Source organism: Parasteatoda tepidariorum, chromosome 11 (genome assembly GCF_982258835.1).
Source record: "Parasteatoda tepidariorum strain Cologne lab strain chromosome 11, Ptep-v5.0, whole genome shotgun sequence".
Taxonomy (NCBI): Eukaryota; Metazoa; Arthropoda; class Arachnida; order Araneae; family Theridiidae; genus Parasteatoda; species Parasteatoda tepidariorum.
Window position 1 is genome coordinate 71592028 of NC_141765.1, and position 23509 is coordinate 71615536.

Sequence of the window (23509 nt, forward strand, 5' to 3'; positions counted from 1 at the left end):
ATTATGGAGATTTGAGGCAAAGACTCTTTTTAAAAATTTAACTATAAGCACATTTTGGACAAATATAAATAGAATGCAAAAATATGTAAAACTTTACGAAATAGCTGAGCCATTTATGATAGCATTTCCAAGTTCCTATATGGTTGAAGCCGGTTTCAGTCACGTAAATTCAATCTTAACTAAGAACAGAAATAAATTAAATGTGGAGTTTCGAGGGGATTTAAGATTAAAATTGACCAATTTTGAACCCAATATAACAAACCTTGCAACAAAAAAGAAATTTAAAAAAAATACCAGGCACACCCATGTCATTGATTAAGAGGCAATAAATCCGTAGTTACTTTACTTATTATTTATACTTACTTATACTTACTTATTATTTCATAAATATTAAGGTATTTATATTTCAACATTAATATATTTTTCATAAAACTATTGTTACACTATGTACTATTACTTTAATAAATGTGCAAAATCATAAAATAAATGTACAAACACAGTATCTGATAGAATTTATTTTAATTAACAGAAAATTACTTGGGGGTCGATGGAGATTTCGAAAAATTATGTAGGGGTCAATGATCAAAAAAGTTCGGCAACGCCTGCTCTAGAACATACACTACTATTGGTCTTACCATATGTTTATCTCGATAACATTAAAATATGTAACATTATAATGGGCAGTTTTTCCTTTATCAAAAAATATTTTACAAATATCAGGGATCTTATAAAACTGGTTTAAAATTAAAATATGTGCGACATTTTCTCTGAAAGTACACGTTTATGTCTAAAAACACTTAAAGAAAATTTTTAAAGTTCTTGATTTAATCCCGAATACGCAATTTTTAAAGTATGTATCAAAGTAACTATAAAATAGACATTTCGTAAATTTAGAATTTTTTTTTTTTCAATAGCGGGATTCTTTCAAAACTGGTTTCATGATAATATTTACTCATCATACTCTCATTAATTGCCCATGAATAACTAGAAATACTATTTCAAGATTATTTTTTTAAAATAGTATTCTCTAAAATACTCTATTTCCAAAATGCCCTATTTCCAGCGTACATAATGAAAAAACACTAGAACAGACACTTCGAAGTTTTAAAATATTTTGAAAAGCGTTATTCTTTAAAAACTGGTTTCTTTTAAAAATATGGGTGTCATATTCTTGCAAAATACCCATACACGTCTTAAAATATGCAATAAAATAGACAGTTAGAGAATTTCTTAACAAAATATAAACTGGTTCCTATTAAAATATAAACATCATATTCTCTGAAAATGTCCAGATATGTCTACAAATAATTAAAAAAAAATTCTAATATAGCTTTATTTAATCCCAAAAATAAAGCAACGCAATTGCCAGTCTATATTTCAAAGAAACATTAAAATGGACAATTTGTGAATTTTTTTTACATATTTTTGAATATCGGGAATTTTTTAAAACTGGTTTCATATAAAATATGGGTGTCATATATGTCTAAAAATGCTTAAAAACATTTTTAAAATAGTTTTTTTTAGTCCGAAACACACAATTTCCACTGTACACATCAAAGTAACATTAAAATGGACAATTTGAGAATTTTTAAAATTTTTTTTGACTAGTGGGATTTTTTTAAAACTGGCTTAATATTAAAATTTACTCCTCATATTCTCCTAAATTGCCCTTAGGTGTTAGTTGGAGGTACAATTTCTTGTCTTCGATTGATTTGACTACATTCCACGTTATTACCACGATTTTTTTTAAAGAAAGTGACATTGGATATTTAAATTTTTCTGAGTACTAATAATTAAAACAGAAAGAATTGTCAGCGAGGATGAACTTTCTATGATGTTATCTAAAATATCATATTTCAAATTTAAAGTAGATAACTTTCATTGTTTTTGAAATAAATATTTGATAAAATTGTGAAATTATTTAACTTTTTTTTTAACCATTTTAAGATAAAAAGAAATTAATTCAAATTTAGCATCCCTTGAAATTTATCATGGAAAAAAAATGAACTCGTATCTCACTTTCTTATTGGTATAAAAACATAATTTTTTCACCATTTGACAGAGAATAAACCGTATAGTTTTTTTTTAAACTATAAAAATTTAATGATTTAAAATTGTGAAAATTTAATTTCTCGGATCTCATCAATTAAAAAATCCTTATAGTGTAACGTGTATACTTATTTTTATCCAAAATCTATGACATATTTCGAAACGAAAAAAATTAGAATATTGAACATTACGTTATTATTTGAATGAGTGTTGCGGTATTTTTTTTTAATTAAAAGGGTGCTTTTCCAAAATTCTCAATGTGCATAAGATGAATATTCGAGTTTCTCAACGAATTTCGGAAGCATTCTGAATGTCTGAGCACTCAGATGGCGATGTGTTCAGTGAGTTTGTGATTTTGCCAACGATCTCATTCCTCATTTCCGGCTCTATGCCAGAATCCCTTGTTTCATGAAAGAACTCGGATTGAGTTGAAAAGAAACTGAGTCAAATTTTACACTACTCAACTACGAAAAATGTTTGAAATCAATAGTTTTTAATAATGCTCAATGGATTATTTTCTCCTAGTTTAATTTATTTTTTAAATTATTGTAAATGTAAATAAAAGAATTAAGTATTTAATATCATAAATATTTTTTTAATTATTTGAACTTCACGATTTGTTTCTATTATGATCAGAAGCTTTTGACTTGTGATATGATAATTTACCAATGGATTGCTGTTGAAACAGTCGTTTCACAGGAAACAAATGTTTTAAACTTTTAATTTTGGATTTAATTCTTGTGATTACTATGAAAGACAGATTTTACAACATGATACATTTTCTTTATATTACTATCGTGTTTTTTGTAGGAACAAGTTATAGTGCTGGTAAGTGAATACTTATGAATTATGATATTATTATGATATATAAACTTCTGGTTTCAAACTGTAGATCTTTTTGATTTAGTATTAGGAAATATATTGAATTATTATTACAGATCTAGATTGTTAAAAACTTTCTGTGAAAAGTTTTATTGTATATTATAGATTTAGAAGCTGAATATTTTTTAAAAAATATTATCATAAATCAAGACCATTGAAAATTTTTCTGTAGAAGGCTAAATAGGATCTCATGGCCTTAGTAGAAAAATATGCATGGAGCCTTTATGAATAAACTGAAAAGAAAATTTCAATAAGTTTAGAGTTTATAGGCAAAGGTAAAACCGGATATAATGAGCCAGATACTATATATATACTTGAAGTATATAATATAACGTAAATGTAAAGTAAATCTAACCTCAATAAAATGTAATACTTCACTGTACTAGAACATATGTTTAGATAAATTAGACAAACTTTTGAGGGGTAATTTTTTTACATAAATTTTCATAAGTCATCGCAATAAATTTTTTTTTAAAGATTTTAACTCAACGATTTTTAAAAAAAATTCTTATTGCAAAACAATAATTTTTATTTATTCTTTTAATAATAATTTTTAATAATAATTATTAATAATAACTTTTTGTCATAAAAATTTAGTTTATGATGGACATATATATTTTATAGTTGTATACATACTCTTTACTCTCAAAATTTCTATGCAAAATAAATTTATTTTACCAAAACTAGATGTTTGAACATATTCTTGAGAGAAAGTGAGCCCAATTTTTTTTTTATCTTAGGCTTTAACCTTCATTTGTTTACATTAATTTTATGTAATTGAAAAATTTAATTAAAAAGTGTAATTTTAAATTTTAAAAAAAATTTATAGTATGAAATTGTTTACCATTGGCGTAATTTTTCCTTTTTAATACACGGAAAAGTTATTAATAATTATGTTGTATACTGCAAGACACTAAGCATTCAAAATGCTATATTTTACTCTTGTCAAATTTTACTCTTGCTTTTAATTATCTTTACTTTCATAACGAAATTTCTTTTTTTTATTTATTAAAAATTATAAAAATGTAAGACTGTATATTAAGTATTATAATAAAAACCAATTAATATTTATTAAGATAATGTTTTCGCTTTTCTTTTAAAAGAAGAGACAAAATAGAACATGCCATATCTGAAAAGACTAACTAAAATTCGATAGCCAAAATCACGACAGGGACGAAAGTAAATAACGCAACCATGTCAAAACCCAAAAGAATTTTAAACGGGTAAAATCTTGTCAGATCAAATTTATGATTATCAAAATTCGGCTTCTTAGTTAATTTGTAATTCTAGCGCAAGAGACGAAAATGACTATACCGAATCATAAACTTGGTACAAATTACAGGTCCATGGATTTTACAATCAAGTCCCTTGGTTTATTTTGCAATTTTTTGTGTCTATACTAAATTAAATTATAAAATCCAATGTCTTTCAAGTAAACGAAAAGATTGTCATGAGTTTTATCACCAATGAGTAAATGTTGATTAGGGTACTGTCAGTCAAAATAGGGTTGTCTTTTATATTTAAATTTGTGTCACTGAGTTAGAATGTGTTTCACAGTTAAAGGCTTATTATAGCTAGAGCAGTCTGGTGCAGGTTCGCCAAGTAGAAAATGCTCGTGCGTTATTACGCATGTGACTAATGCGCAAACGATTTAAAATTTCTGCAGTTTTTTAGGCAGTGTTAATCGCAGAAATATTATAGATTTAAGACTGTGTAATTTGTTACGTGTTTCTTCATTTTAATTTTCTGCTATTTTGATAGTAACTTAAGACAGATTGTGTTTTCAATTTTAGAATAAGTTGGTGTTTTATTTGAAAGGTTTCGGGTGACTTTAAAAAATTCGTCTGCACTTTCGTTGCCCAGAATACCAGAGTGACCAAGAATTCAAGATAACAGAATAGTAAAACCCAAATTGTGTAGAATTTCCTAAGTATGATTAATATCGTTTATGATAGAATGGGGTCTTAGGAATGATGTTCATTATTGCTGCCATGCACTTTTTGAGTCAGTATAGATGAGCCATTTCTTATGTGTTTTTGAGAATTGTGTGAGAAACACTAGTGAAAACTGAACATTCAAGGCTGAGTTTCTCTGGAATAGTATCTTATGGCAGTATGATTATTTGTATTTGAGCTGTCTGTAAAAATTGGATTAAAATCCTGATATTATATTCTATGTAAATTAAACATTCTTAGATAAATATGAGCTGATGTTTGTTGTTTAGTATCATTCTTAAATATATCAATTGTATTAAAATATGCGATACTCCAAAGAGTAAGTTGGTAAATATTAAAATCCTTTATATTTAAAACAAATAACAGCTTTTACATCCTTAATCCAAAAATCGGAGTACAGGAGGGTTTATTGTTAAAATGGACTTCATAGTCTGGTGCAAAAACCTCGCCGAATATGGGATGATCAGGATGATTCGTTAGATAAAAGTAATAATTTAAAGCTAACTTCGTTCGTTGGACAATGAGCGATGATTCATTATTTAATATTTCTAAAATTTTTATAAGTGAAGTGCGAAAAGCACCCGTAGCTATACGTATGCCGATGTTATGAATTATGTCTAAATATTTTAGTGGAGATGGTCTGGCAGATCTATAAACTACAGAACCATAATCCAGTTTTGATTGGATGATATTTCTCTAAATTTTAAGCATGGAATTTGTGTCAGCCCTCCATGAACAATTTGATTAAACTTTAAGCAGATTTAACTTTGTCATACATGTTTTCTTTAAGTAATAAATATGATTTTAAATGTCAGTTTTGAGTTTAAAATCAGTCCTAAAAATTTAATTTCGTTTGTAATGGGAATGAGGGAATTGTTCAGAAATATTTCGGGATTAGGATGGATACATTCCTTGTGACAAAAGTGTACACATGATGTTTTTGTCTGAGAAAAAGTAAAACCATTCAAATCTGCCCACTGTAAAATTGTATTCACTGCATATTGGAGTTGGCGTTCAATGGTGTGCATAATGTGTAGTTCTACAAAAGATGCGAAAATCATCCACAAATAATCTGCCGTCATCTGTAAGTGGTAAACAAGAGGAAATTTCATTTATTTTTATAAAGAAAATTGTCACACTTATACTGCTACCCACCACAGAGTCCAACATAGGGGATGCAAGTAACAGAGATGAATTTGCTACTTAAACACCATTGCTGACTAATAGCTATACGCCCAAAAGTCACTCCTGAAGCAGCCCCCACCCTTAACGAAGTGGCCAGTAAGTTACCCTGACCTTGATCTTAGTCAACAAATGATATTCGAGATTAGCTCCCGTTTACCTGAAGCATGAGTCAAAGCAATGTGTTGGGGTACCAGTATGCCCCTCAACTTCCAGGATCCTCTTTTCCAGGGACATGGGTCTCCACGCACGGCGATCACGCGGATGGTTTCTTCTCACAACGGGGTAGCAATCGAATCAAGACAAAAAGCTCTTACTAGTTCTTTTATTCGAAATAAAGATGTTCAACAAAATTAATAAATGAGAAAACGTAACAAAAATAATAAGAGATATTCAAAAAGCTAAAACCTATAAATGATAACCAGAGTTTTAAAGTAAATAAAATAGTTTTCACCCACAAGGTCAATTATTAAGTGAAAGTCAGGAACTCGCAAAACAGGACCATCGTAAGAAGGACAAAAGAATGCTCAGGTCCAGCTCGGAGATCTGGGTGAACCGTCATACAAGAGCGTGCTCCTGAGGGAACTAAAATTCCGACAATCTAAAATGTCAACTGTTATTATCTCGACATGGAGAAACCAACTACTTAACAAATTCCAAATCGTGACTCGACCAAACTCGAGCCAGATCAAGCCGACTGAAATTAATAGGAAGAACTATTTCAATAAATAAGAAATGTTCACTCAAAACGTTGAAAAGTATTCCTTTTATTTATCACCAGATTTCATAAAATGTTTAAACGATTTTCTTAAATTTTTACATTTGCTTGAAAAAAAGTGCGAACTAAGAATCCAAGTTCTTAATTCGATCCATCATATCTGATTTAAATATATACATGATATAAAAGTAACAAAACTGGTATTGTTATAATAAAAATCTATCGTTGTTTGGTACTCACATAATTTGCTTGTCGAATAAAAGCGAACCTTGAAACGAGGTAATGCTGCCAGTACTGAATTGCCTTCAAACATACCCCTCGAAATAACCACCGATTAGATGTCGCCAGGGCATTATATATTGGTAAAACCAGGGCATTATATATTGGTTAGTTTGTCCAAAATTATGAAGTCATAGTTATTCCAATAGCGCTGAATGACTTCACTTACTAGATGGTTTCAGCTCACTTGATGAGTTTTGTACTTCTGATTCATCCATCCAAATGATTTCAGATTTTTAGTCTGAATTTGCAAACTAACATTTTCTTATGTGCATGTTGTATAATATGATGTAATATTTTTTATATGTTGTATAATTTATATGTTAAGTAATAATTTTTTGGTGCAAAGTACCCCAAAAAAATGAATATAGGGGAATAAAGAAATAAAATCAACATAGAGGTCCATAAATACTTTTTCTTGAATCTTTAAATGGAGTATATATTTTCTTTGACTAACTCAACATCAAAATTCATGATTTATTTATAAAAGCAATTATCGGGTTTTGTTGATCAATTTATGACTTGTGAAATAAGTCCTACTTGTTCGAAAAAAGGCGTTGTTCAAAGGATTCTTTTATAGAGCATTTTTATATATAAACTAAATTATTGGACACAAACTAAGCTACTAAATTATCTACACATATTAAAATTTTGGTTTAACACCCATCCATGAGTTATAATCATGAATGCTCTAAAAATGTTGACTCATATTAGAGAGTATGAAAAAATTGGTTGATATTTATGTGGAATGATGAAATTAGTAAGCAACCATGAAAATTTCTCTCATGTTGCCAGATGGTAATGAAAAAACGTAAACTTGGCACTGGTTCTATAATCTATTTTAATTCTTTATAATTTTCAGAATCTTCAAGTTTATAGGAAGACCGAGAAAAAAAATTATGGAATTGAAGCTTTTCAAGGTGAAAAATAATTATGAAAGAATGTGCAAGATAACAGCGAATGTTGTTTACTTGAATATTTATTAAGAGTAAACGGAAAAGTTAATTTAATCGTAGCTTAATTTTTTAAGTGAATATACTTATGATTAAACTAAGATTAGTTTAATGTAAGGAAAAGCTGAAGAAAAATTATTATTAAAATCTTATACTTTTATTTACTAATTTTCCACATTTTCCCGAAAGGAAGATATAAGTAATTAAATAAATTGCTCTATTAAGTCTAACTCTAAATAATGCATAGTATTTTCACGTTTATACAATTTAAAAGTTTTAGTTTTGATGAATTAGGCTATAAAAATTTATTTCTATCTTTCAGAAAGTAAGATGTGACTATGATATTCATTTCATTAAATTGTAAAAAGTATCGGAATTTAAGATTTAAATTAAAGTCAACTTATTTTTTATGAATTTTTTTATTGAAATGAAACACATATAATCTTATCATAGCTGTTTACTTTGCAATATTTACATAGTTGATGCACATTTTATTATTAAAAATTATTAATAAATTTCGATTTTGGTGATAAGTTTTGGGTAAATTAAGTAATCGATTTAAAGAAAGGTAGATCATTTTATTATAATTATGAAATAAACTTTTCTTTATCAGATTATTCAGATTTATGATTATCAGATTATTCAGATTTATGATTATCAGAATTATTATTATCAGATTATTCAGATTTATGATTATCAGAATTATTATTATTATCATTTCCAATTTATTATTATTATTATTTTATTATTATTATTATCATTTCCAATTTATTATTATTATTATTTTATTATTATTATTATCATTTCCGATTTATTATTATTATTATTTTATTATTATTATTATCATTTCCGATTTATTATTATTATTATTTTATTATTATTATTATCATTTCAGATTTATTATTATTATTATTATTTTATTTTATTATTATTTCAGATTTATTATTATTTTATTATTATTTCAGATTTATTATTATTTTATTATTATTTCAGATTTATTATTATTTTATTATTATTTCAGATTTATTATTATTTTATTATTATTTTATTATTATTTCAGATTTATTATTATTTTATTATTATTTTATTATTATTTCAGATTTATTATTATTTTATTATTATTTTATTATTATTTCAGATTTATTATTATTTTATTATTATTTCAGATATATTATTATTTTATTATTATTTCAGATTTATTATTATTTTATTATTATTTCAGATTTATTATTATTTCAGATTTATTATTATTTTATTATTATTTCAGATATATTATTATTTTATTATTATTTCAGATTTATTATTATTATTATTTCAGATTTATTATTAATATTATTTTATTATTATTTCAGATTTAGTATCTTTCTGCAGTATTTTTATTATTATTTCGCATTTATTATTATTATTATTATTATTACTGTTTCAGATTTATGGTTAGCGTTATTTATTATTACGATTATCAAGACAGATTAGAAAAATGTTCCAAAAGGAAACAAATATAACCTTATCATAACTGTTTACTTTGCAATATTTGCATAGTTGATGCACATTTTATTATTGAAAATTATTAATAAATCTGATTTTGGTGATAAGTTTTAGATCGATAAGTTTTAATCGATTTGAAGCAAGGTAGATCATTTTATTATATTTATGAAATTAATTTTTCTTCATCCGATTGTTCAGATTTATGATTATTAGAATTATCTTTTTTTTCCAGATTCATTGTTACTGTTATTTATTATTATTATTATCAAGACAAATTAGAAAAATGTTCACAAAAGGAAACACTGTCAAATAATAAGGTGACGGAAATATTATTTGTAATTATTTTAAAATATTATATCCTGAAATATGCTGAAATTATTAGCTAACCATTTATTTTATTGGTTATTATTGCTTCCTGAAAAACTAATAATGACAAATTTAAAATCATTATTTCAGTTAACTTAAATTGCTTTTCATTGATAAATCTAAGTTTGTTTATAACAAAAGGTTATTCTAATTTAATTTTAATCAGAATAAAGGATGTAATACTTACCTTTTCTTAAGATATATTGGATCTAATTTAGAATTTTACAATTATCATTCAGCTCTAAAGGTTCTTAGTAATGTGAATTAAATGAAAAATACATGTGTAGTAAAAATGAAAAAGGAAAAAACTTTAACTTCCAAAGCTTAGTTTCGTTGATGCAAATTTTGCTTGACTAAAAATAACCAATTTCTGAAAGGACCTCCATTTCTTCTATTCTCTTTTACTAATAATAGAATGTTATTTAAAAGAGTTACGGCATCTTATCTTTGTTTATTTTTCTTATATTTATGTAAAAAAAATCCAGAAATTTAAAATAAAAAAAGACTATGTTCTTCTTAGGTCAATGACTTGGCTCTGAACGACATTTTCTGATGAAAGATTTGCTTATTAACAAATTATTATTATAATATACAATTTTATAATGTACTATTTAATAATATATTATATTATATATATAATAAAATATAATATAAAATTTTAATTTATAATTTTTATTATTATATAATCATATATAATATTAATTATAATTTTATTTTCATTATATTAGACATATAATTTAATCTATGTACGTATAATTTAATAATTTAATAAATATTCAGATTGTCTAGTCGATTACTTTTTAAAGAGTTATTACTATAAATTTTTACGTAGTAGAGTGGTCTCGTCAACAGTTTTTTTTCCAGTAAATATTACAACAGATGACCATATTGTTTTTAAAATCCCGATTTTTCTTTAAGACAATGTTGTAACGACACGTGAAATTTGATTCTCGCTTTTCAGTAAGCATTTTTCGAACTCCTCGATTCGTGATGATTCAATGATAAGTTTATATGATCTTATCAATCGTGCTTTCGGCAGTTATTGCTATGGATTTTCTCATAATTTTTAAAATCTATATATTTACAGTATGAATATATTTCTGCGCCCGAATTTCAAATTTGGCATTTCAGTGAATCACTTCTTTAAACTCTCGATCAACATGGTTTCTTTGAATCTTTGATCATTTTTTCTTTGATATATATATATATATATATATATATATATATATATATATATATATATATATATATATATATATATATATATATATATATTTTTTTTTTTTTTTTTGTGGCATTTTATTTCTTAAGTAATCAGTTAAGTTTAAGTAATCACTTCAGTACATTTATTGATTTGTATTATTAATCTATTCTTTCCTGTCTCGTTGATCAAATTACATTGGAGAAAATTGTTAGTCTTTACTCATTCCATGAATGAAATTTTTAACATAATTATAACTATATCTAAGAATCTTTATCTTTGGTTTGTAAAAAGTTTTAATTGATCCCCATTTGTATTGTTTAAATGCTCTTTAATTATATATTTTCATAAATTAACTACCAGTATGTTGTAAAACATGAATTTAATGTGTTTTTTTTTAAAGAATCATGTTTTAAATCAAAAATTTATTTAAAATAAAGCTATTTTTTTCCAAATTTTAAATCAACAATTCTAGTATTGTAAAGCACGTTCTAAGTTTTGATTCATGTATTCTTCATAATATTTATTTTTTAAGACATAATATGGAATTAAGAAATAAAATAACTCATAATAACTCATGAAAATGAAAAATATTTCAGTTAAGAAACATCATGAATCTATGCTTCAAAAATTTCTGTGAATTTAACGTGAATAAAAAAAATATATTTAGAAAAGCTATGCTTAAAAAAAAATATTTCTGATTGTCCCTGTATTTTGTAATAAACTGTCTATCAACGAATCATGTATATTATCTCATAAAATAAATTCAATGTAATTAAAATCTTATTCATTAGATCGATCTCTTAAATAAATACTACAGTTTTGTTACTCCCAAGGACGTTTATAATATCAGAAACGTTTCCATTCTTAATTTAAATATTTTGCAATAAAATAATTTTTGGAAATTGATATATATATATAACTATTTTCTCAAAAATCAATATTAAGCTTATCCCTTTAGAAAAGCACGTCCTCTCTCTGCTATAAAATATACTCATAGGATATCCTTATGGGGTTTTGCATATGGTACGTTTTACCCATACAGATTTTCCAGTTGACAATGGCAAATTTTTGCCACAGATCTTTCATGTGCCGTAGGTTGTGGTATTTTTTCCCCATAAACAATTTCATACCTTTACCATACAGTTGCCGCAGTATTTCTCAATATTTCTATGTTTTTTTTTATCATGCTATACGTGTGCAAATTGAATTACAAGGAGGGCATGATAATGCTATAATGAAAATGAAGTAACTAATCGATTACTAGTAGAACAAAATGAGACTGTCAAAAATAGATTTGCCTCTTTTGTGTCCTGCCTTAATTAAAAAAGTAGTGCCGCCGCCAGAGGATCTGTATTTAAAATTTTAGATCACTCTGAAACTGGAAAAACTAAAAGAGATAATTTCTTTCAAAGAATTACTTGAAGAAATTTTACAAAGATTACCATAAGATTGTCATCGCAAAATTCGACACAGAGAGAGATTATTTAATAAACATTACGCCAGCAACATTTAAAAATCCTCCGTGCCGGTATCATCTGCAGATCCTATATTATTCGTTTGCCGCTTAATTTTACAGTTAGGTTTACTTATTTAGTTATTTAAGTTTGTTTAATTTTTAGTAAGCAAATATTTTATTTATAACGATTAAAAGAAAGTAATTTCTTTTTATCTCGCATAATTTACCCACAATCGAAGAGCTTGGGGGTGAGACACATTTGGGGGTAAGCCACACTTTCCCTAAAGGTTGAATTTTTTAGCATTGTTTTCAGATAAATACTTCAATTAGGTCCATTAAATAAAACTCATCTTTTTGCTTTCATAGAAGCAGCGGTGTTTATCATTATTATTATTAGCATTCTTTTGAATTTTTTATAAGTGTGACTTATAGTTATTCATATTTCTGCATCTATTTCAATTGAATTTGGTTAATTTTTCATACTTCGCATCCTAATCCCGAAATGTTCTGACTTTTTTTAATTTTTAACTAAAATAAAAAGTTTGCTAATTGCAATTTTTAACAATTTTCAGTTGATTTCATGACAATAAGTATCAATTAACACAAGGATATTGTAAAATTACGTATCGAGTTAATGTGTTAAATTAAAAGAATGATAGCATAATTATCTCTTTATATAAGTATTATGCAATAGATAGGGAAAAAATCCTGTGAATATATCAGAGCATATTCCTAGAACTCCTAAGGCAATTAAAAAAATATCTTTTTAATAATTATAAAAATGTAAATTATCTTTTTTACTTTTTAATTTTGAAAAAATTAGAAAAGCTTCTTTTCTGTTTCAATCGTATTACATTTCAAAAAAAGATTTTCTCAAAATTGAGAAGAAATGTGTCAAAATAGCTTCCAAACGAATATAGTCGAAAATAGCCTAAACGAATATAGTCGAAACGAATATAGTCGAAACCCCATGTACTCATATGTGAATATAGTGCCGTGTGATCAAAACAACATATACGTATTTCTGAAACTATGTCCATTCTCCTTTAAACTATAACTTACTCAAAATGAATACAGATGTATCCTTTTTGAGACTAGGCATGTAGCTCAAAAATGAGTATATGCTGTTTTGAGCATGTCACTATGCTCAATAAGGAGTTCATGGGGTTTTCAAATTCGACTATTATTATTTCGGAGCTAATTTGATACATTTTTGCTCAATTTTGAGAAACCTTTCTTATATAGTGAAGATGCAAATTAAGTTACTAAAAGCAATGATCTCCATATCTTCAGAGGCCCGACATAATTCAACTAGTAATAAAAATAAAAATCATAGAAAATTAGATATAGTTAAGTATTTCAAGACGATTTTTTTCACTATTTTTCATGAACGAAGAGTTTTTACTTTCGTCCTAATTCATCGATTCATTATTTATAAAAATTTAATAATAATATTAAATTTAAAAGGGAAATAAATTAATGAAAAAAAAATCGCTCAAAATAATAAAATTCCAAAAGAAAAAAATCGTACCAATTTCTTTCCATAACTTATGCAAAAATTTATCTGGGTCTTAAGTGATTCCTTTTTCTAGAAGCCCCCACAGTAAAAAGAACATTAAAAGTCTCTGTCAAATGTTTCGTTCAGTTTCACAAAAACTACCAAGGAATTCATAAAAGTTAAAAAATTCCTTGAGAAAGATTTATACATCATCGGGATATAAAAAGTTTGTGAAACTCAATTTTAAATGAGTTTAGGTATTTTGCCTCCTCGAGAGAATTTTTGATAGTGAAGACTCATCTTGGCACAGTTCCATCCTCCAAGTATCTTACTTTGGTGCGAACAAAAATAAATTCTAAATTTATCCCGAATTACAACTTGCTTTTCTGTATGTCTCGACTAAACTTCAATAGAATAAAAAAAATATCATTGAACTTAGAACGTTTAAATTTTAATGGAGCCAACAAATTATGCCAAATCTATGGTTTATAGCTTTTGATTGAATTATTTAGAATCAATTCGCAGGAGCTAATATTTACAAATCATAGGTTATATCATGTTGGGTCATGGTAGGTTATATCATGTAAACATGAAGATGAATAGTTAACTTAATGAAAAGTACCTTAAATGAAATGAAATCAAATTATTTTCGAAACATTATATTTTAATAATTTATCCATATGAATTGAGGTTGGAAGTGTCAGCACGCATATTTATTGTAACGAAATATGATTTTTAGTTTTTGTGTGATTTTATTCATAGGCACAAAACAGTATGTTCTTAATCTAAAATGTAAAAAAAATTAGCAATTCGAAGAATGCATTACAATAGTGTTATAATTAAATTTATTACACAGTCATAATTAAATATATAAAATAATATATGCATTATAGTTAAATATTTAAAAGAATTATTCAGCTGAATCTCCAGAAAAATACAATATTTGTGATATAGAGCTTTTTACTTCCAAAAACTGACATTAGGATTTTAGATATTTTAAAATATTATATTACTTTAAAACTTTTTACATTTTAAGATTTTAAAAGTTTCGAGATTTTATGTGTTTGAAATTTAAATATATGTACTTAATTTATTCTTCACTTGCATCGAAGTATTTGCAAGATTTTAAACTTGTCTTAAAATTATAGTAGTAAAAACCAAATAATAATAATAATAGTAATAATTTAAAGAATGCAATATTTATATTAAAAAAAGTGTAATGCTTTGCATATTTTCCCCCTTCTGCTTATAAGCGATGATGAGATTAAAAAAAAAGTGAAATAATTAAAAAAAAAACATACATATTTTTTCAATCATAAAGAAAATTCAAGTGGGAAACATTTAGGTCCCATGTAACACATGTTACATATTTACGTAACACATTTTATATATTAGTATCTAATATATAAAATTATATAATTGTTTTAATATGTCGAGTTGTTAGTTTTTGTGTTTAAGTATAAGAAAAGTTTCAATTACACTTTCGGTCAGAAAGATGCTGCAATTAGCTTTAAAAAAAATGGCAATACATAAATCAGGTCTGCAACATATTGAGTAGGACAATAATTGTTAATTGAATGATACATAAGATGTCATTATTTTATTTAAAGCTAATATTTCAAAAGTACTGAAGAATGCAATATTTTGAGGGAATGTTTTCAGTATATATATATATATATATATATATATATATATATATATATATATATATATATATATATATATATATATATATATATATATATATATATATATATATATATATATATATATATATATATATATATATATATATATATATATATATATATATATATATATATATATATATATTCATATATATATATATATATATATATATATATGTATATATATATATATATATATATATATATATATATATATATATATATATATATATATATATATATATATATATATATATATATATTCATATATATATATATAAAATATATATATATTCATATATATATATATAAAATATATATATATATATATATATAAAAATATATAAATAATATATATATATATATATATATATATATATAATATATATAAATATATATATTTCCGGTGTTTTTCTTATTTTAATTATATGTCGATGATAATCGAACCATTGAACGGTTTTAGCAACTTTATTTTCAGTTAGTATTGTTATTTTGCAACAAATATGATTCATTTTTTCAGTTTCTACATTCTCTTACAATTAGTCCATAAAATAGTTCGAAGGAATAATATGGTTCTCATGGTTCGGTTAAAGAGAAAATTTAAAATGTTAATTTATGCATACTTAATTATTGCAAATGATAATTCATGCATGGAATAAAAACGACGGATGCGAACAATAAAGTATATATATATCTATATATATATATATATCTATATATATCTATATATATATATATATCTATATATATCTATATATATATATATATATATATATATATATATATATATATATATATATATATATATATATATATATATATATATATATATATATATATATATATATATATATATATATATATATATATATATATATATATATATATATATATATATATATATATATACTATATATATGTGTGTGTGCGTGTGTATGAGTGTGTGCAATAATCTGCCTCCTTTCAATATTTTTATGTATTTGGTGTAAGTGAGATTTAGGGATTTATAGGAAAAGTGATTAAAGTTCATAAATATATTTTCAACTCAATCATAAGAAAAATGTCTGGACGTAGGAAGTGAGAGGTATGAGCGACAAAAAACAGATTTCTTTTTAGTTACTACATTTTCAAGAAATAATTTTAAATTCTGATAAAAAAAATCTTTTTCGTCAAGAAACAAAAATATCTTGAAGCAATCAAGGGGTTAGTGAGTGGCAATATCCTGGTGCTCTTCTACTCTCATCTATGAAGATAAAATCTTAAGCATATTGAGACAATGTTCGCGCTTTTAACTATTGTAAAGCATTATCATGGGTCATGTAAACTTAGAAAGCAATGCAGAATTACCGTCAAACGTAGCATTTAATAGAAAGTGGGAATAAACATGATGTTCATATTTTAACATTACAACATATCCGGTATAAGGATGCCTTTAAAATCTAGAAGAAAATATAAGATTATACTTTATGAAATACAGTTTTTAAAATCAGCTTTTAAATTTTACACTACTTAAAATCCATTGTACACTCTTAGAAAAATTGGTTAAGGGAAACTACGAGGACATTTGAAATGATAAAGTCAACTAATTTTTTTAGAAATTATAAAAAATCTTTTATTTTCCTTCATTTTTAACATTGAACAATTGCCTTTTTTTCCATTTTTTGACCAAATTGTAATTCGTTATTCGAAATTCGATAAATTGATATTTTGTATCAGTATTTACTCACTGAAATATGAAATTTAATAAATTTTTTAATCAAAAAAGTGACCTCAAACTTACGTAAAAATAATTGAAGACTAATAGTTTTAAAAAACCCTTTTTGAAACAAGACAACGAGAACAACAAGAACAAAAAAAGTTTTTTAATCAATGGAGTAGATTTTAAAAAAAGTGAATTTTTGTACAAAAATAAGCAATTGTTCACAAATATTATGAGGATTATGATACTGTTGAACAATAATAAGTTAATTGACCAAACAATTCGTTACAATCAAATAGATTAGGTCTTAAATTGATTGTAAAGACAAGTAGAATAAAAAAAAATCAATAAGGACTAGCATTAAAAAAATTAAAGCCTTAACGAATTTTTGATTTGCTAACTATTCTGTAAACATGTCGACTCCATGTATTACAGTGTAATAAAAAATTGAGGTCAAACTACTTCGAATTCTATTTAAAATTTAAATTGTGTTAGTTAAAAGAACAAAGACTATTTTCTTTTGGTGTGTTTTTATTGTTTTGTTACTAATCGGCATTCTGCCAACTCTCCGCTCTCAAGACACAAAGATCGTGATTCAGAGGTCTCAAATAATACACGAACAAATCAGCTATTTTTCTTGCACTACCCGATAATTTAAAAACGTAAATAATCTTAATTTGTTAGTTAAGTAAATAATCTAATTACAATTACAATAATATAATTATTTACATTAATTAGTCAATGTAAATAAGCTAATCATAATTATAATAATATAATTATTTACATTAATTAGTTAATGTAAATAATCTTATATCGTTAAAACAACTCGGATGACTAGGTTGAAACGCGAAAGATAATGTGGGCAGGGTTGTGTGATGGGGTCTGGGGACTAATATGTGACTTGGGGCCCGCTACTACCTATACCAAATTATCCAAAACTCACCTATATTGAGGAATGTTGAAACTCCTTATGAAGTTCAGTTCCAATAGAATTGTTTTACAAAAATGAAAAAAAATTTCTTTAATTTTTATTTTCTACAAAAATAAATACATTCGCCATTAATTTTCGATCAAATGTCCATGTCATTAAAAACATCCAGTAAGAACTACCAAACATACAAATTTTAAAAATTGAAAGAAGCAAATTATATTTTTTCACTAAATTTGTCATAATGAAGAATCCAGGGAATTGTATGGGTTTTGTAGATGAAAGCAGAAAATTAATTGGAAAAACCAAAAATTTGTGACGTAAAGCAAAAAAAGAAGAAAATAAAAAAAATTAGGGAATAGGGGCAAAGATATAATTTGTTTATCTATTTGCTGAATTTTTCATCTAAGAAACATAAAACTTTTAATAATTTTAGCTGATTCTAAAGAAAGATTTTATAACTTATGATTAAAAATATCTAATAATTTTTTGAGAAATTCACAAAAAACACCTTCATAAAACGAAAATTTACCTTCATAAATTTTAGATATCCCGAAAAAATATAGGGGTCATGGTCCCCAGTAGCTCCTCTTAGCTCTGCATGTGTGATCATTTGCTGATCCCATTTTAAAGATCATACTTCAACTAAATATTCTTTATATAAAACATCCTTTGCTAGAATCCTTCTATAAAAATATTTCATCTCAATTAAATTTACTTTTTCTTTATTAGTATCGCCACGAATAATTTTTTCAGCCGGTAAATTTAAAACTCGTTGATAAATGATGGAGCTGATGATGTTTATAGGTTATGACATATTGGGCTATGAATTGAACAGGTTTATTTCTTGACCACTGAGTTTTTTTACGACTAATTTCAGAATTAGAGCATGCAATATCTTTATCGAAAAAATTACTGTCATCGTCAATGCATATTTTGGAAAGTTTTCTAAAAAAAAATCAATTGAAACATTCAACGAAGGCTTCATTGAATAATAGCATCTTCCTCTTCCGATGCTTTAAATTCATCAGAAATATCATCAAAATACCCATTCATTAATTTTTCTAGCACATTAGTTTTTGCTAAGATACTAACTAAATATTCTTCCCAAACAAGTGGGAGTATTTCTGGCTCTATCTAGTGTGGTGCCATCTGTTTTTTACTCATGTTAGTAAAACTTACTCTAATCTTTTATAAATGCTGTTATTAACGACCAGGTGGGGTCACTTAGTGATGTCACATCAAAATGTAATATTTTAACAAATTATTTTTTTATGAGTGAATCGACATTGTTGCTCAAAAATAGTAATTAACTAGCTTAAAACTTAGTTAAAAAAATAATGAAACAAATATAATTTTTTAAAACTAAATATTCTCTAAAAATTGGCATTGGGGTCACTGAATGACCCCACTCATATGTCCGAAAATCATTGAATATTTTTCTAGCGGGAATTCATATTTTTCTGGAAGAGAATAAATACTTTCATACAAAATTTATTGTCGAAATTAGTGTGGGCTAAATAAATTTAATGCTGTATTCGGGTGCTCGTAATTATCACGCGTAATATATATATTTAAGTCCTAACTAAATATGAAGTAAAGAAAAAAAACACAAAAGGAGTCGCAAATTTATATTAAAGCAATGAAGAAAGAAAAAAAACCTGACAAATCTGTAATAAAGAAGGTAAGATTAAAAACAACAAAATCTATTTAAATGCCAGAAAAATGCGAGAGCTTCTAAAAGATGATTGTCAAGTTTCATTGAACTGATTTTATAAACATAATTTAATCTTGCAATTTGTCAAAATTTGATAGCGTTTCTCTCCTTATTACACTCTATCATTTTCTTACTTCATTTTTGGAAAATATTCTTAAAATATATACCAATAACACCAATGAGATTCAAACATCGAGTCATTTTCATTGGTTTATAAAACATTACTCTTTAATTGTTCAAATTAAATCAGTAATTGGGAATCAATAGTGTGGAGGTTTCTAGTTGTTTTAAAAGTACTTCTTGTGTTAGTGTTCTTAAAACCTTCGTTTGTATTCTCTTTGAGAATGAATGCATCGTATTACCGTGTCATCACATTGGATTATGAAACATTATTCTTTAATTGTTCAAATTAAATCAGTAATTGGGAATCAATAGTATGGAAGTTTCTAGTTGTTTTAAAAGTACTTTTTGTGTTAGTGTTCTTAAAACCTTCGTTTGTATTCTCTTTGAGAATGAATGCATCGTATTACCGTGTCATCACATTGGATTATGAAACATTATTCTTTAATTGTTCAAATTAATTCAGTAATTGGGAATCAATGGTATGGAAGTTTCTAGTTGTTTCAAAAATACTTTTTGTTCTGGTGTTCTTAAGCTTTTTGCGCTAGAGCAAACTTAAAACTTTATACCCAGATTGAAATGAAATGAATGAATGAAATTTAAAAATTAAATTAGTGACTTGAAAGAAGCTTTTATACTAAACGTATTTCAAACTTAGATTAAATGTAGGGATGTAATGAATATTTGGCCACTATTCGGTATTTGACTTACAAGTATACAGCCGTTTTGCCGAATGCATGGCTAAATATTCATCGAGTATTTTTTGGAAAAGTATTATTTGGCAAAGTTTTTTAAAGGAGGGATTTAAATAGTTTTAACGAAGAATTACCTAAAGTCTTGTCTTTTACTATACATTATTAGAAATAGTTTTTACACATATTTGCCAAGTTCTAAAACTTGTTAATTTATATTCTGAAAGAAAAATGGAAAAACGAAATTTGATGAATCGAAAATAGGTTCATTTATATTGAACCATGATTTTTTCCATTTATTTTTTTTACTTCTTAAAAATTTTATTCAGTCATGTCAATTTCGTCTTTTTTAAAACAGGTTTTGCTTTAAGAATTTAGAGCTTTTTTTTGTTTCTCTTCTGTTTTTTTCTGTTTTAATTATAAGACAGTAATTTAATAGAGCGTTCGTAATAGATTTCATTCTATTATTGTCAATTTTTTTCCCGTACGGTAAGAAATATAACCGGTAACATAGAAAACTGTGATTCTACGTTTAAGTTATATTTCAGAACTAAAACAACTTTTCCTCTGTTTCTCTTTTGCTTTTTTTATTAACTTTTCTTTTTATAGGAATTTTTATCGTGACCCTGCATTTTTTAAAGAGCATTTCTAATGAACGTTATTCTCTTATGGTCACTTTTTTCTAAAAATGAAATGATGTAAAAAAGTTAAATCGAGATTTTTAGCTTTAAATTTTTTGTTTAAAAATAAAATAAGACTTTTGTTTCGCTTTCTGTCTAGCTTTTTCTATTTTGAAAAACTTTTGTTTTTACAGACGTTTTTATTACGATTCAATAATTAGAGGGTTTCTATTAGACTTTATTTCTCACTTTTTCTTGGAAACTTGGAAAATTAAGATGTTTAGCCTGAAAATTTACTTTCAAAAATTAAGACCGTTCCTTATTTTTTCTATTTTGCTTTTGTGTAAAATCTTTTTTGTGGGCGTTTTTCTGAAAGGGCGACATTTTTATAAGCGTTTCTGATGGAATATATCTCTTTTAACTTTTTATGGATGCTTTTATTTTTGGATAATATTATCTTTCGCACTAAAGTTCTGTTTCAAGGCAATAATTTTTTTCTATTTCTCTTTTTTTTCAACTTTACAACTTTATCCTTTTTTAATAGCTGTTAGTCACAGCTTTTTATTTATCTTAAATATTTCTAACTATCTTAATACATAATTCTTTCTAATTATCTTTATTATCTTAAATGTTTCTATTATAGTTTTTTACCCTTTACCCAATACTTAGAATGTTGCTAAATTTTGATTATTTTACAATAATGACCAAACTTATTTACATATAAAAAATATTTAGCAATGATTTCTTTTAAAAAAATGTTGCTTTTTGGCCGCCGAATATTCGGAATTCACTACTCGTTACATCCCTAACTAAATGTACGAAATGTTCCATGATCATCACTCTAGATATACATTTTTAGAATCCTTGTTCAAAATTCATGAGATAAATATGCATTTTAGGATCTAAAACTAATATTTAAGCGAATATAAAACAAAGCTAACAAATTACTACCGAGGAAAGCTTGGTTGAATGCTCTAAAAAATATTTGATCATCTGTTGAAATTTGGGATTTTTCTAATGATAACCTTTCAACTTCTCTCGATCGTCTGCATCAATCAAGCAGGTTTTGATGATTTCAGTACTGCTTTCCTCAGTGAGATCAATTAAATTTCGATAGTATTTTTTTTTCTTTTTAGTTTTGCCGGTCACAATATTCCTTTACGACCTGCAATGTGAATTCCCTCTTAACTTCGCATTCTTTTGTGCATTTTTATATGATTTCTCTTTTTTTTAATAAGAATTGTAAAAAATATATATGTTAATGGCAATTATTAGCATATAGTAATCCCTAGTCCATATAGTCATATTAAAAAAATACTTTAATTTTCTTTTTTTACAAAAATTGATTTTTAAAAGTTAAATTATGTGTGACTTTTTTAAAACATAGAAAAGATATTAAAAAGCAACTTCCCCACCTAAATTTTGTAGCATTTACTTAAAACTGTTGCAACTAAATTCAAATTGAATCAGATGGAGAGTCTGTTCTACAAGTCATTTTCATTTTCTAAATATATTTATGCTCTACTAGCTTTGATATTTTTACTTAAATCTCTTTAATGCTGACTATTTTTAGATTTAACTTCGACTTTAGATTTTTAGAGAAAGACTTGGAAGTTACTTGTAGCATTTACTTAAAAATTTTACAACTTAATTCCAATTGAATCAGATGGAATGTCTGTTGTACTAGTCATTTCCATTTTCAAAATATATGCTTGTTCTACTAATCCTGGTATTTTTGCTTAAATCGTTTTAATGCTGATTTTTTTAAAAATTTAACTTCTACTTTAGATATTTAGAGAAAGACTTTGAAGTTTCCAGGTGTTTTAATTGCATGATTAATTCCCAATAAGGTTAATTATTATTCATATCAAATGGTTATCAAGTGGACAGATTAAAAATTTTAAACTAAAAGTATTTCTTTTCTTTAGACGGAAAGAAAAATACAACTTGCAATTTATACATTAGTTTAACCCCTTGCGGTCGAATTAAATTTATGCATGGGAGTCATGCTGGTCGAA

The 23509-nt window shown here is 25.5% G+C and overlaps 1 protein-coding gene across 1 annotated transcript in view; it reads left to right on the plus strand.

Annotated features, from left to right (window-relative positions):
* The first annotated feature begins 2369 nt into the window (after positions 1-2369).
* LOC107455477 (complement component receptor 1-like protein) overlaps positions 2370-23509 on the plus strand; it is a 45103-nt gene continuing 23963 nt past the window's right edge. Inside the window, exon 1 of the mRNA XM_016073059.5 lies at positions 2370-2877. Coding sequence (XP_015928545.2) covers positions 2799-2877 — 79 coding nt within the window. The 5' untranslated portion in view covers positions 2370-2798. The remainder of the gene's footprint in view (positions 2878-23509) is intronic.